This window comes from Phalacrocorax carbo, chromosome 16 (assembly GCF_963921805.1).
Source record: "Phalacrocorax carbo chromosome 16, bPhaCar2.1, whole genome shotgun sequence".
Taxonomy (NCBI): domain Eukaryota; kingdom Metazoa; phylum Chordata; class Aves; order Suliformes; family Phalacrocoracidae; genus Phalacrocorax; species Phalacrocorax carbo.
In genome coordinates, this window is record NC_087528.1 from 8299152 (window position 1) to 8314100 (window position 14949).

The 14949-nt window shown below is 63.0% G+C and overlaps 1 protein-coding gene across 2 annotated transcripts in view; it reads right to left on the reverse strand.

Moving 5' to 3' along the window:
- Positions 1-4799: 4799 nt before the first annotated feature.
- Positions 4800-14949, reverse strand: part of SDK2 (sidekick cell adhesion molecule 2) — a 51102-nt gene continuing 40952 nt past the window's right edge. For both annotated transcript variants that reach the window (XM_064467022.1, XM_064467021.1), the window contains exons 29-45: positions 14666-14860; positions 14381-14582; positions 14060-14163; positions 13876-13946; positions 13594-13729; positions 12867-12923; positions 12492-12593; positions 12151-12266; positions 11291-11477; positions 10685-10822; positions 10427-10588; positions 10162-10287; positions 9173-9337; positions 8691-8831; positions 7837-7975; positions 7321-7447; positions 4800-6210 (exon numbers count right to left, since the gene is read on the reverse strand). In XM_064467022.1, coding sequence (XP_064323092.1) covers positions 5857-6210; positions 7321-7447; positions 7837-7975; positions 8691-8831; positions 9173-9337; positions 10162-10287; positions 10427-10588; positions 10685-10822; positions 11291-11477; positions 12151-12266; positions 12492-12593; positions 12867-12923; positions 13594-13729; positions 13876-13946; positions 14060-14163; positions 14381-14582; positions 14666-14860 — 2522 coding nt within the window. In that variant the 3' untranslated portion in view covers positions 4800-5856. The remainder of the gene's footprint in view (positions 6211-7320; positions 7448-7836; positions 7976-8690; positions 8832-9172; positions 9338-10161; positions 10288-10426; positions 10589-10684; positions 10823-11290; positions 11478-12150; positions 12267-12491; positions 12594-12866; positions 12924-13593; positions 13730-13875; positions 13947-14059; positions 14164-14380; positions 14583-14665; positions 14861-14949) is intronic.

The window sequence follows — 14949 nt, forward strand, 5'->3', positions numbered from 1 at the left end:
CGAGACCTTTGTGGGAGAAAAGGGGCGGGAGAGACGAGATTATCCTGAATCTGCCTAATGCTGCGTTTCTTGCATATTCTGGAGCGTCTGGTGCCTCTTCAGAGGGATCCAGGCTGGGGTGTGGGGAGATGGCGAGTAGGGTCCCAGGATGGCCCGGATGTGCGACCCTGGAGGTTCGGGTGCTGCCGCATGACGCTGCGGGGGGCCAAAGATTTCTCATGTCACTGGTGCGAGGAGCTCCATTCCCCGGGCTCAGCAGCAGCAACCCGGGGTCCGGGGCTGTGGTTGGAGCCGGGCTGGGCAGCACCAGGCGCTTTGACAGCTTATCCAGCGCAGACACTTCCCCCCGTGGGAAGGGCAGGAGGCTGCTCGCAGCGTAACCATGAGCTGTCACTCCTGTGGACAGCGGAGGCGAGCGCGATACTGCGGAAACGCCGGGGTTGGCACAGTGGAGAGGCTCTGCCGGACTGACCACCATGGCCAAACCACCCAGGAGGGCACGGCCTTTGCCCGCAGCCCGGGTGTCCAGCAGAACCCTGCCTCTGCTGGTGCCTGCAGTCTGCTTCCCAGGCCATGCTGCTTCCTTGGCTCACACCAGTGTCATTTTCATAGCCAGTTTGTTTGGCAAATTTTATTTTCCTTGCTTTTCATATGGGGAAACTGAGGCAGGAGGCAAATCTCTGTGCCCAGAGTTGAGCAGGGGTCTCCTGGGGGCCACCGCAGGATGCAGCGATGGTTTGTTGGTGGGTGAGGAAGAGGAGGAAAGTTTGCCAGAGCCCCCGCCGGCAGCACTACACACTTGCATGGAGTCAGTGTGTGTTATTCAAAGGCCGGCATGGCACCGGTGAGGTGCCTCTCGCCTCACCTGACGCTGTCACGGGAGCACGGTGCTGGCTGAGACAGCTCAGTCAGGAGGCATTAAAATCATCCGGCTGGTGGGAGCTGCAGGGGAAGGCTCCCGTAGGCTGGCCTAACTCCGTCTGGGAAGAGCAGGCACCCACTCAACTTGAAAAACTGCCTGGGAGAGACAGGCCCCCTCCCCTCTCCTCCACAGCAGCTTGAGCCACGCAGAGCCCCGGGCTGGATCTGGCCCTGGGGTGATGGCAACAAGGTCGGGGTGCTGGGAGGCTCAGGAGCACAGAGCGGGTGGCTGCATCGCTCCCACCCTTCCTGAACCCATCGCTGGTTCCTTTTACTGCTTCTCAGCAGCTTTTGAAAGCAGAGAAGAAAAAAGAAAAGGATTGAAAAGCACTTTGAAAAGCAGGGCAGGGAGAAGTGCCCGAGTTTCCCGGCAGCCCAGTCCCCTCCTCCTGCTGCCAGCGCCTGCCAGCTTTGCCTGCCAACGCTGCCTTGGCTGCGCAGGAGATGCTGCCGTGGGAGCTGGGTGCTTTCCCCGAGCACTGCAGCAGGGCACCCCAGGGTGCCAGGAATGGGACTCACAGTCCCCCCACACCCCTCCAGCCCCAAAGCCCAGCACCAACCACTGCCAAAAACCTCCACAACAGCCCCCGCCAACCCCACGGACACCAGCTTGCACCCACAGATGTGGGGTTTCACCCCTTCCCCGTGCAGTCTGCCATGGGGTGAGTGGTTATCTGGCTAACCAGCACGCCCTGGCAGGATGGCACTGCCCGCTCACCGCTGGCACCCGTGGGTGCATGGGTGAGTGCCACGACAAGCTGTGTGCAGGTCGGAGCCTGCTGTGGGAAGGCTCCCCGTGCAGCCACCCGCCTTGCCCACCTGACATGCTCCCCTGGCTGGCACTGCTGGGGAACAGGCTCGCACAGCCTGCTGCCTGCCCGGGAACCCATCGCCTGCCTGCCATGCAGCTGTCCCAGCGTCCCCTGGGGAATCCCACTTGGACCGTGGCTGCTGCATGGAAACGCCCTGCCCTGGCACAGCTTCGGCACAGGGACCCCTTCAGCCAGGGTGCCACAGCATGCATGCACTGGGCACCCACCCCTGTGGGAGAGGGTGCACAAACCTGGGCCCGTCCTCTCCGCCGCTCTCCTCTCCCCGCCGCCCCAGGAGGGCTCTGCTGCCGTCAGCTCTGCCTGTGCCACGAGCTTCACAGCCTGGCACGGTGCAGGAGGCAGCAGAGCCCGGGGCACGTGGGGCTCTGAGGATGCGCCGAGTCCCGTCTAGCCCTTGGCATGGCAGGAAGGGCTGTCCCTGTCTCTGCGGCCCAAGGCAAGGGAAAGGTGGGGACACTCAGCTCTGCCCCAGGAGCTGGCAGGGAATCGGAGAAATCTGGAGGAAAGGGAAAGCCCAGGCTGCAGGGCTGCTTCTCCTCCACTGCACAACGAGCATTTCTCTTTGCTCTGATTACTCCTTGCTTGATCTAATCTCAAACTGGAAAATAAACTGTTGCTACCTGACTCCTCCAACAGACACATTGCTTCAACTAAAATAAAGAAATAAAAATAAATCACAGAATTCAGCCCAGCTTTACCGGTCACAAATCCCATTTCTGGCACATAAATAGCTCCCTATCACATCTGGGGCAGCGAGCAGGTACGGCTCCAGCGCTGCCCCATCTGCACGGTGAGGCCTGAGGGTGCAGCTCCTCCCCTCTGCCCTGCTTTGGCTCACCAGCCCTGATAAGCGAGCAGTGCTCTGCCCTTGGGAGAACCACAGGCCAGTGCTGAGCAGCAGTTGGGAGGTACGTCAAGGCCAATTCAGTCCCCAGGGACTGATTGCTGCTGACAGCTCACCCTGCCCGTCCGCTGCACAGAGCAGCCTGGAGAGCCGGCAGCGCAGGCAGCAGCGGGGCTGGGCACGGGCAGCCCAGACCTGCCTGGAGGGACCGGGATGGCAGGAGGGGCTTTTGGAAAGAGCAGGTTGTGGCAGCAGCATGGTGAAAGCTGATGTGGGAGAGAGACAGCTATGCTCGGCAGGGAGCACAGATCTTTCACCGTGAGCCCAGCCAGTCTGGTTGCATCTGTGCCATGGGTAAACTGAGGCAGCACAGGTGAGTGAGAGCTCCAGCTAGTGCCACTGGCACTCAGCCCATCTCTGCTATGCCCATACCAGGCTTTGTGCCCTGTGCAGCTCCCAGCCCATCCTGAGGAGATTCCCCAGGGAGCACAGGGCAAACCTGCTGCTGTGGTGGGATGTTTGATCCACCGCTTCCTTGGGTGCTGCATCCGTCAGCTGTGGAAACCACGAGTAAAAGGGCTCGCTTTGGCTTTGCCACCGCTGCCACAGGGCTCCAGGCGCTCCAGCCACATCTGCATGGGTGGCTTCACCTCCCAAAACAGCACCAGCTCCAAACCTGCCACAGACGTTGCTTCACCCTCTGGCTTCATCTCTTTGGGGCCAGGGACGAGCCAGGCCATGGTGTGCGAGCAGGTCCTGGGCTCTGCTCTGCCTCAGCTGCCGGGGCTGCAGCACACCACCATGCCGGGGTGCACGCCCAGACCCCATGCAGGTGCCTCCCAGGGCCCGCGTCCTGCTGTCCTCGCAATGGGGTCCACGTCCAGGGGCTGCATTGGTGCTTGCTGCGTTGTTGCTGCTCCCAAGGGCTGGCATGTGCCCTGCGCGGGAGGGGAGCATCCCCCGCATGGAGAGCGTCCTTTGCACAGGGAGCATCCCTTGCACGAGAAACATCCCTCACATGAGGAGCTCGCCTGTGTCGCTCAACTCCCCAGACCTGCTCTGCCCCATGCCTCTGGCAGCTCAGTGTCCCAGCCCTGGTGGGAGGAAGGTCTCTCTTGCACAAGCCGGGACACCTGGGGCTGGAGCCGGGCTGCAAACGAGGCGAAGGGTTTGTCTGGTCAAACACAAACCCCTGCCCTCTGCCCCCATGAAAATGTCTCCACCTGAGTGGGGCATCAGGGCTCCCTTCACTGCCCAGGGAGTGACGGGCACCCCTGGGTGCTGTGCTCCCTTCAGTGCCAGCTCTGAAGTAGGTCAGATGAGTCACCTGCCAGAAATGCCCTCTGCTCCCTGCCAGCTCCGGCTCCAGGGCCATAGCGATGTGCTGAGGCAGGGACGGCGCTTCTGCCGGTGGCTGGGACTCAGGAGCAATGCCACCGCAGTGTCCGCAGCCCAGGGGACGGGTGAAGCGGGGGAGCTGGCACTGGGTCACGCACCCCCAGCTCCAAGCAGTCCCCAAATGCAGCACCTGAAAAATGCTCACTCTGGCAGCCCCAGGCTCTTGCCCATGCCGGGGTGAGGGTCCAAGTATGTGCCTGCAGGGGGCTCTAAGCCAGGTCCTGTGGTGGGGGGCTGTGCAGACCTCACAGCCCCCAGTCCTGGTCAGCCCCCTGTGAGGGAACAGCCCCCAGCCAAGGAAGTGGGTGCCGGTGTTTTGCTGGTGCTGTCGGCAGGCTGAGCCTTCCCCAGCCCTCGGCTCCAGACCCATGCTGTTTGCTGCCAGTGGGTTGATGGGTGATAAAACAAGCACGTCACCCAAATTTTTCTGCCAGGCCTGAAGGGCAGAGCAGGCAGGAAGGGCAGCTGCAAGCCACCCCAGGAGAAACCCCTGGTGGTGGTAATGCCACAAGCGCCCAGTGGCAGTGGGGTCACCTCCCTCCTCCCCTATCCCATCACTGGGTCCCCTTTCCCTCCAACCACAGACGCCACTGCTCTGGGATGGGAACACAGGGATACAGCCATCACAGCTCTCTGTACTGTTCTGGGCCCTATCCTGGCACCATAGCCTCTGGCACCCTCAGCCCATCTCCTTCCCCAGTGCCATAGGGCAGACACAAACCCAGCTGCGGCAACAGGACAGACGGACACATCCTGCCAGCCCCTTCTCTGCCGCAACAGGGTGACAGAGAGGCAAGACAGGCTGATCCTCAGGCTGTTTATTGGCATCTCCCTCAGCTCAGCCCCGGTGCCGTGGCCCCACTGGGCTGGTGCCTGGCTCACCGGTAGGCACTGCGGGGGTTTTGCTATGCAGAGACCACCAAAACGGCCTCAGAGTCCCCCCAGGCATTGCTGCTCCCGTGCGCCCCTTGTGCGCCCAGATCTCTGCACAAAACCCCATTTAAAAAAAAAAACAAACCAAAACCCACCAGAAATGCACACAGGTAGCTACAGTCACCGTATCACCTGGGCTGAGCCCTTGCCAGAGCCCCTCTGTGGCCCCAGGGTGCAAAATCAGGGGGGTCACTGCATGCACCCCAGCAGGGTGCTCCTGGGGTTTAAGTCCTGGATTCTCCTGGGTGGGGGGGCAAATGGGGGGAGGAACTGATTGCCCCCTGGGGTCCTGGCACAGTAGCTACCCCCTTCCCCAGGGTTTGGTGGGGTCCAGGTTTGGGATTTCATGTCCAGAAGGTTTAAATCAGCAGAGCCCCTCTTCCCTCACAGTCAGCAGTCTCTCTGTCACCACTTGTCCCCATGTCCCAGGAGATCCACAAGCAGAGGCTGGTGGAGGGGCTAGGGTTTGGCATGGCAAAAGCCCCTGCACCCAGCCCAACAGCACCCATGGGACCCCGGCGAGGCTGGCAGCAGCCTGGGGAGAGCCACAGCAGGTGCCAAGAGCAAAGTCCGGTGCGATCCTGCTGGCACTCTGAGCCCTCCTGCCCCACCTCAGCCAAGGAGTCAGTAATGCAGAAAGCTTTGGCCAAAAAGAGGAGCTAGGTTTTGCTCCTCAGTCCCAGGGAAGGCGCTTGGAGTTCTGCTCCGGCACTGCCGAGAAAGTGAAACATCCATCGTGGTGCTGAGCCTGAGGCCGCTGCCCTCTATGGCACTGCTGCCATCCCTGGGGCCCTTCGGCCTCTCCGCTTCTTCTTCCTCTTCTTCCCCTTGCTGCTTTTTTTTTTTCTCCTTAATTTCTTGGGGCTTTTCTTTTTTTTCTTTTTTTTTATAATTTTTTTCCTGTTTGTTTTTGCTTCTGTTTAAATATCAAACGAAAGAAGAAAATCCAGCAATAGGGGCTCTGGAGCCAGGGGCCAGGCTGCTGGGTGGGCGGTAGAGGGTACCAGGCTGGCTGGGGGGGTTGCCGGTGGTCTGGGGGGTGGGAGTCCTGCTGGCTTTGGGGCGGAAGAGGCTGCCCTGCTGCGTGGAGGTGCTGTTGGAGAGGGGTGCGTGGTCGGGCTCCCCCGAGTCGCTCTCGGTGTAGCTATACGCCTGCGCCCGTGAGATGCCTTTCTGCTGCCGCCGCCAGGAGTTGTAGTAGGTGGGGTCGCTGATGTAGTGGTTGACAAAGGAGTGGGCTTTCTGGTGGCCGGGGTCCACCTCGTACTCGCTGTCGCTGCCCTAAAGAACAGGATGGGGGGGTGAGCATGCGGTGGGGAGCACCACCCCCAAGCCCCAAAAGTAGGGTGAGCTTTCCCAGTGGTGTTCTGGGGATGCTGGCAAGCACCTCCCAAAAGACTTCAGGGTCTGGGATGGCTGCCACACTGCTGGGGTGGTTCTGCCTCTTGCTAGAGCAAAATAAAACCTCATACAAAAAGGTTGCAGGGTCCTGGGGCCCTGCTGGGGGCGCCCCCGAGGCTGTGATGCCCCCAGGCTGGTGGGGAGGGTGTTTCTGGGAGGCGGGGGCTGGCGGCCCTGCCTCCCCACTGGTGGTAATTGAATTCAGCTTCCCCTCACCGTGCACAAAGGGCCCATTGAGGGCGCTGGGGAAGCTGCTCTGCGCCAGCACCAGCTCCCGCCGCTCTTCACAGCTCCTCAAAAGCCACTTGAGCCCCGCTCAGGCAAGAGGGAGCGGACGGCATCCACCGTGTGAAGGCAAAAGAAACAGCCGGTCCAGGCAGCGGTAGGGGGGCCCCCTGGTCCTGCTCCTGCTTGGTGACGGCCATGGGGACCCCCAGGACCTCCCCCCAGGCTTCAGGCTAGTCTTTCCAGATGCTGCCCAGCATCCATCCCGGGGGGATTGCTCCTGTAGCCTCCCCAGGGGCTGCCTGCCCAGGGAGCTGCCTGTGACCACGATCCTGCCCGGCCACAGCTGCCCGTTTCTTCGGGAGGAGACAAAGGTGCCATTTTGCAGGGTTGGCAGAGCCACGGCCGTTGCCACCAGTGACCGGGCAGCGGGACAGTACCCGACCCCACTGCCTTCCCATGCCCTGTCCCCGGCAGCCCTGGGGGTCCCCTGCGGTGCCACATCCCCAGCCCATGCGTTGGGGGCTGTGCCAGCTTCGTGCTGGCTCCGTGCTGCAAAGCCACAGGGGGTGCCGTTGCCTAAAACGGCAGGATGGGGCAGGGGAGCGGGACCAGCACTGCTTTTCCCAAAGGTGCACCAGGACCTGCATCTTGGTGGGTAGGAACTGGGGCTGATGCCCAGGGAGGGCTCCCAGCACCACCCATCCTGCCCTTGCATCCCCCTGCCCTGGGTCCCCATCCCTGCGGGCAGCCCTGGGCGGTCACCTGAGAGTCGGAGACCTCGGAGGGCTTCTCTGTCAGGCTGCTGCTCTCGGCAGGGATCAGGTCGTTGTACTTGGTCACATCCTCGTCCGAGTAGTGGAGACTGCCAGGGCTGGGCCGCGGTGGGGACCTCGGGGAGAGGCAGGTGCTCAGCACGGGTCCCCCCTCAGGGCAGTGCCACGCAGGGATGATCCCAGCCATCGCCCAGGGCAGGCTCAGGGACCATCCCTAAGCCATGCTGAGCGCCTCCCAGGGACCCTGCCCATGGTCCATGGGCTCTCAGGGATTCCCAGCTTTTCAGGCTGTTCAGCATCCTGGCATGTCAGGGCTGGTGGCGGGGAGGCAGAGGCTGCAGCTCATAGCAGGGGGGACATCGGGCAGAACAGGGTCACCCCCCTGAGGTGCCAGCTCTCCCCAGCTCTGTGCCCATCCCACAGCAAGTGCATGATGGAGGGGTGGGCACAATATCTGAAAAACTCCCCCCTGCCTTGGGTGGCAGCTGCGGTGAGGCATCCCTACCGGGTGTAGATGCCATTCTTCCGGCAGAAAGAGTTCTTGACAGAGAGGCGCCGGTTGTTGAGCTCCAGAGCAGGGAAGCTGCCCTCATCCAGACTCACCATCTCGCCGTGGCTCAGGGCAGTTGCCTTGGAGCCATTCCCTGCAGGGTGAGATGCTCAGCCTCCTCCAGACCCTCCCCAGGCAGCACAGCGGCGGCGGGGGGGCCTGGACCCCGCATGGGAGGTCTGGGGAATGGCTCGGGGAGGGTTGTGCCGGCTCCAGCGCTGGAGAGACCAAAGTCTGGGGATGCCCCATGAGGTGCCAGTCCCAGCGCTGCAGCCATGCATCAGGCCCATGCCCAGCACCGCTGGCCATGCCGAGCCTGCCCGCCTTGGCTCACACCCTGACCTGCCCCATCGCCTCTGGCTTTTGGCTCAGCAACTCTGTTTGCTTAACGCGAAGGTCTGGATTTTCCCCACAATTTGAGCCCTTGATACAGCTAAGAAAACAGAGCTGTGTTTGACTAATCCCGATGACCTCTGCTGAGCCCCCGGGCTGCCCTGCCTCTGCAGCTGACAGCAGGACAAGTCGCTGATTTAATCTTTAGCTCCTGGCGCTCTCTGGAAAGCCCACAGCACCTTTACCAGATGACCCAGATTTCTGGGGTCTGGGAGAGCGGGTCCAGTCCAGAGCCACTGGGTCTCTGGAGGAGCCATGCCCTGAGGCAGGCAGGGTGGCAGGCTCCCACCACCCTGCTCAGACCCCAAAGGCAGGCAGGGAGGCCCCAGAGAAGCTCCTATGGGGTCAAGGCTCTGCACCCCCCCGCTGGCACCCCAGAGGGTCCCATCACCACCCACCACACCCCTGACACTCACCTGAGTCTGACTTCTTAGCATACTTCTTGCTCTGCCCGCGGATGATGAGCACAAAGACGAGCAGGAGGATGAAGATGAGCCCTACCAGGGCGATGACCACCAGGAACCACCACTCCTCGTAGAATGGGTTGGTTTTCTGGGCTGGGGCACAGCAGGGAAGATCAGGAGGGGGGATGGGTATGATGGGGCAAACCAGTATGCATGGGGAGACCCTGTTTCAGGGCATGAGATCACCTTGGGGAACTTTGTGAGACCTGGATCCACGTGAGGGAGTGGGTTAAAGCGGGCTAACAGGAGGTTTTGCAAGGGGAGTGCTGGCAGACACTGCTGGCAGGGGGATTTGGGGCTCTGTGGGAGCCAGGAAGGGTCAAGGATATGGGTTTCAGCATTGGCCATGGGAACAAAGCAATGTTGGGACTTCCTCCAGCACAGGGGTGACAACATCCCCCCAGGGACACCCGCATGCTGCCCCTACTGGCTACCTGACACAGAGGGGGAGGGCGTGCTGGGGGTCCCATAGCCATAGTCGTTCACAGCGATGACACGGAAGTCATAGCTGACCCCCTGCTTGAGGATGTCCATGCTGAAGGTGTAGGAGGTCACCTCCTTGGGGATGTCTTTGATGAGGATGTCCCAGAGACCCTCGTCTGGAAAAGAGAAGGGGCCTGGGAGGTGGGGACCAGCTCTGGGGGGGTCCCCAGGATGAGAGGCTGATCTCCCTCCATCCGGGAGCATGTACCCTCTGCTGTCTGCCCGGTCCTCCCAGCCCCGGCAGGCCCTGACCTTGCTCCCTGCAGCATCATTAAAAAGCTGTAGTGATGCACACACCTAATCAATCATCTGCCCCAGCCAAGGACAAGGCAGCTCCCGGGGATGTGCTACTACCACAGCCGCCGAGCACCCCAGCAGCCCCATGGGCTCACAGGAGTGAGAGGTTTCCCTCCTGGATGCTGGCCCACCATGTGGGGAGTGGTACCGACCCCCACTAGTGACTGTTGTCTAAGCTGTGCTCTCTGTGGCAGGGAGAAATCATTAACTCGGGGCTGCAGGAGAGAGCGTGGCCATGCCTCCTGGTTCCCTGCTGTGGGGATGGTGAGTCCTGGCTGCCAGCCCTGCCTGCACAGGAGCAGGGCTCTCCCATTTTGGGATAGCCTTGGTACACCTCAAACCCCCTTTCCTGGCTGGGGGAACGTCAGGACCTCCACACCCATGAACGCAGCAGCATCGATGGGTGCTGCTCCGTGGCTCACCAGCCCCTTTCCATCAGCCCTAGTCAGCACCCACTCGGCAGCGTGGTCCTCATGGACCAGCACGTGGCCGACACCCCAGACACCCACGTCCTAACCCCCAACCCGGCCGATCAGGTGGCCTGGGAGCAGTCAGCACTCTCTGCCTCAGTTTCCCTTTCTCCTGAACCCAAGGTACCACCAGGAACAAGGTAGGGATGGAAAGCAGAGAGGAGCTGCAGTACCTGAAGGGCGGGCTTCAATGACGTATCTGGTGATGGGCCCTTGGCCGGGGTCCCCACTTGACCAGTGGATGGTGATAGCCAAGCCATAGCGGGAGATGAAGGGCTCGCCGGGAGGCCCAGGGGCACCTGAAAACCCAGAGCAGAGCTGGCGGCACAGGGGTACAAACTGGCATGTGGCCATGCCAGCCCCGGTGGTACCGGGGGAACCGTCCCCGCCACATCTCCTCCCTCACCCCTGCACGGCATCCCCATTGTCCCCCCCTACCTTCTCCAGGCCCCGTAGTGATGTTTGCCTCAACGTCCGGCCCATAGGCAAAGGTTTTGGCCCGGATCCGGAACCGGTACGTCACACCCTCGGCCAGGTCCTTCACCTTCATCCACAGCGGGCTGTTCCCCTTCACGTCCACTGTCACAATCTTACTGACACCTGTGGGGACGGAGGCTGAGCCAGGTCTTCCCTGGAGACCTCCCAGCTCCCCCCAGTGCCCCCAGCCTCCCCCCAGTGCCCTTGCCATGCCCTCACCATCCACGGGCATGCAGGGCTCATAGACCAGCCTGTAGCCATCGAGGATGCCATTGGGCTGTGGTGGTGGCTCCCAGGACACGTTCACCGATGTGGTGGTCAGCTCACTGAACCGGATGGAGCCAGGGGCGCTGGGGGCTGCGAGGGAGCAGGGTGATCAGGGCCAGCTCAGTGCTCCCAGGGGACACCCCCAGCACCAAGCCAGCCCCCCTCCTTGCCTCCACCCTAACATGGTGGGGGCAGTCATCATCACCATCTCACACCATCTTGGTGCCACCCCGCTGTGCCACTACCCCCACTGCAGCAAAGACCCTGTCAGGCCACCGCGCATGGCTAGGGGAATGAGTCTCCTTGTCTCTTCTCCTGAGACCTTCATTATTCTCAAGTCTCAGGCAAGACATGCATTTCCCTGTGCCCCCAACCTACAAACATTCTGGGGTGAGGTCGGGATTGCAGGAGCAGGAGCCGGGGTGCAGCAGGGATTAAGGGGCATCAGCAGGACATCACCAGAGCTGGACCCATGGAGACACCTCCCCACAGAGCCCAGGGGCAGGAGGGCGCTGGTACAACCCAAAGGGCTGCAGGGAGCCATGCCACGGGCCCCACCTGCCTGCTGTGTCCGCCCCTGCACGGGGGTGCTGCGGGGTCCATCTCCTGCAGCATTGAAGGCAGCAACGCTGACCCAGTATGAGGTGTACCCCGTCAGGTTCTTCAGCTTCACGCCGTTCTCGGGCAGGAAGAGTGTCTTCACCCGCGCACTCTCGTTCTGGCGCTGTGCCTCCCAGAAATGGATCTGCAGGAGGAGGAGGCGCAGGTGATGCATGGATCGGGCCTGTCTCACCCCCTTTGCTGTGCCCAAACACCCCACGCAGCCCTGCCTGGGCTCCTAAGCCCCTGCCTCAGAGTGGCTGGGGGCTGAGAGCATGCCAGAGGGAAGGGAATGGCCTCTTCTCCAGAACGGCTCCAGGCTGTGCCGGGCATCAGACATGACCCCCGCTTGCAGCCACCGGCACCGCTGTGCTGCGGATCAAACGTGCCGAGATGACCTTTGAGCTGTGGCTAAACCTTACAAGACAGGGATGAGCAAAAGGAACCACAATGGATGTGGCCCAGGAGGTGCCCGGAGCACGGGGCTGGGCATCCCGGCCGCATCCCAGGGCCGACGGCGCCACCTGCCGCCCCGCGGCCGCTCGGCACCGGGATGGGACACCCGGCATCTCCCCGGGGCACCCGGCACCTCCCCAGAATCCCTTCCCCAACGGCACGCATACCATCTCCCAGGGCATGCAGCATCTCCCCAGATCCAACAGCACACACAGCATCTCCCAGGGGAGCTCAGCCCCCCACGACACCCAGCATCTCCCCAGGGCACCCTGTGCCCCCTCAGGAACCCAGCACCTTCCCAGGGCACCCAGTGTCCCTGAGCCCCAGCTCGGTGCCGGCTCCCAGGTGACGAGGTGCGGTACCTTGTAGCCCTGGATGTCCCCGTTCTGGCTCTCAGCGGGTGGCGGTTCCCAGGTGACATCCAGCTGGGTGGCCGTGGCCGCCTGCACTGCCACGTTCTGTGGCGCGCCGGTGGGCACTGTGCCGAAGGAGGGGACAGTGTCACAGACCAGCTGAGACCAGGGTGGGGGAAAGCCCCCCTCGATGCAGGGGGATGCACTGCCTTGTCTCGGCACATCAGAGGTGTGCAGGCGGGATGGGGGGCCGTGGGGCTGCTGCACTTGTAGGAGCGTAAGGCACCAGGGCAGTCGAGCCCCCTCCCCGCAGCTCCCCTCGTGAGGCAGGGCCCTGCCAGCGGACTCACCCGCTTCGCCCACGAAGACCTCCTGGGGAGGGCTGGGGGGGCCCTCACCCACGGCGTTGTACACACTCATGCGGATCTCATAGCGCCGGTGCTTGCTCAGGTCTGCGGGGGGAACAGGAAGGCCAGGTGAGGGGGGCCCTCCCTCCAGCCAGTGGTGTGGGGGTCCCATTACCCCTGGGGGAGCCAGAAGAGCCCCCTTTGCTGGGGGGCTCCCCAAGGAGCAACAGGAGGGGATAGGCAGAGATGGCCCCTGGGCCAGGGCATGCAAGCCAGCCCACTGCATAGGCAGGCAGATGGGAGGGACATGCAGGGGGGGTGGCAGTAGGAGGAACATGCATGGGGAGGCAAGGAGGGGCAGGGGGAGCGGTGACTTACTGTCCAGCTCATACTGGGTGAGGGAGACCTCGCTGAGGTTGTGCACGGCGTAGGCGGCTGGGCGGCACGGGGCAGGGAGAGCAGGCAGCCAGTTAGTCCTGCTCACGGCACAGGTGGGCTCCCACCTGTGAGCACCCACCCAGCACAGCTGCCCACCCCAGGGCAGGCCAGGGGTCCCCCACAAGGGCCCTGCCACCCCCAGGTGCCAATGGGGCTGTCCTCCAGCCCCTGAGCGGCACAGGCTGGGTCTGGGTACTGGGGTCTCCATGGGGCTCCGACTGCAGCTGAGAGCGGTGGATAGGGTGAGGTCCGGCCTTGGGCCCTGCCCTTGTCACCTGTGTCCCTGCTGCCCCCAGAGTGGATGTGACCCCATTCCCTTTGGGGTCTGAGGATGGCAGCACACCCAGACACACACAGCAGGACATCACACAGACACCCGTGTTAGATGCAGATACGTGGACACCTGCACTAGAGGGACATGGGGGCTGAGCACAGCAGGACCGAACCAGCGACATCGCAGACAAGTGCATTAGGGACCACAGACCTGGTGACACGAGGGGGCCGGTGACAGCTCCGTGGGGCACAACCTGACCCTGACAGCTCCAGGCTGGTACCCAGGAGGGGCTGTGGAGCGCAGAATGCTGTCCTGCCCTGACTTCCACCCGCCACCACTGGCCCACCCCTCCAGCCATGCACCCCCAGGCTCTGCAGGGCCACGAGCACTCACGGGTGAGCTCAGCCCACGTGGTGCCAGGGTTGCCAATGCCACGCAGGGTGAAGCCACGCAGGCTGTCGTACACCAGCTCGCGGTAGCGGAGGCGGAAACCCAGCAGGATCCCGTTGATCTTGTCCTCGGCTGGGGGCTGCATGGGGAGGGCAGTGAGGGGCTGCTCTGACCCAGGGCTCCCCAGCACCCCGAGATGGCTGTCCCCGGCACGCCTCAGTGCCACCTCCCAAGGTGAGGGAGTGGCTGGTCCCACAACAGCCCACAAGGCAGAGGGGACAGTACCTGCCAGCGGATCACCACTGATGTGGTAGTGTGTGGGGTGACGGAGAGGATGGTGGGGGCTTCCTCGGGTGCTGCAGACAAGAAGTGCGCAGTGAGGCTCTGGAGATGCCTTGGGCACAGGGGGATGCCCAGGCAGGGGGGGGGATGCCCTCTCCCTGCCCCAGGAGCCACAGCCTGCACTGACCCGCCTGCAGGGTGGTGAGCGACTCTGACTCCTCGCTGTACTCGCTGTCCCCGATGTCGTTCGTTGCCTTTACACGGAACTTGTAGGAGGTGAAGGGCTTCAGCCTGGATGGGAGCAGAGGAGGACAGGGACAGTGAGGCCAGGGGGTGACCCCGTGAGCCACCCCACAGGGCATGTCAGCTGGTGCTTCCCAACTCTGGTGTAAGCACTTCTCATCAGATGGGGAAACTGAGGCATGGGGCAACTGCCCAAAGCAAAGCCCATCATCTCCCCGGCTCCCCATCACCCCACAGCACTGCTCAGGGCCAGCCCGTGCCTCACCTGTCCACAACAAAGGCGGTGGCATTGCGGCTGATGGAGGCAGAATGCAGCACCCACTCGCCATCGGGCAGCTCGCGGGTCTGCACCGTGTAGTAGCGGACAGGGGAGAGCCCGTCGCTGCCCGGCTCCCAGGACAGCAGCACACTGCGGGCTCGCACCTCCTCCTGCTGCGCCAGTGGCTTCCCGGGGGGCTGCGGGCGGTCTGGAAAGGGCGAGGGGCTGGGAGCACTGCGGGCACACTGTGGGCACACACAGCCCCCCACCACAGGCTGGACCCCCTGTTACCTCTCTTCTCCGTGGTCACCACGAGGACTTCGGCCGCCTCGCCCCAGCCCTTGCGGGTCTGTGCCACGATGCAGAAGAGGTAGGTGGCCTCGGGCTGGAGGCCGGTGGCTGTGTATTGCCGGGCGCTGGGCTCCAGCACCTCCACGGCGGCCGCGTTGGCCATGGTGGTGTTGAGGCGGTGGGTGACCTGGTACGCTGCAGGGAAGGGAGCAGCATGGTGGAGCTGGCAGAGGGGACGCCATCCTGGGCCCCCTGTGCACAATTCCCTCCTCCATCCCTGCCCA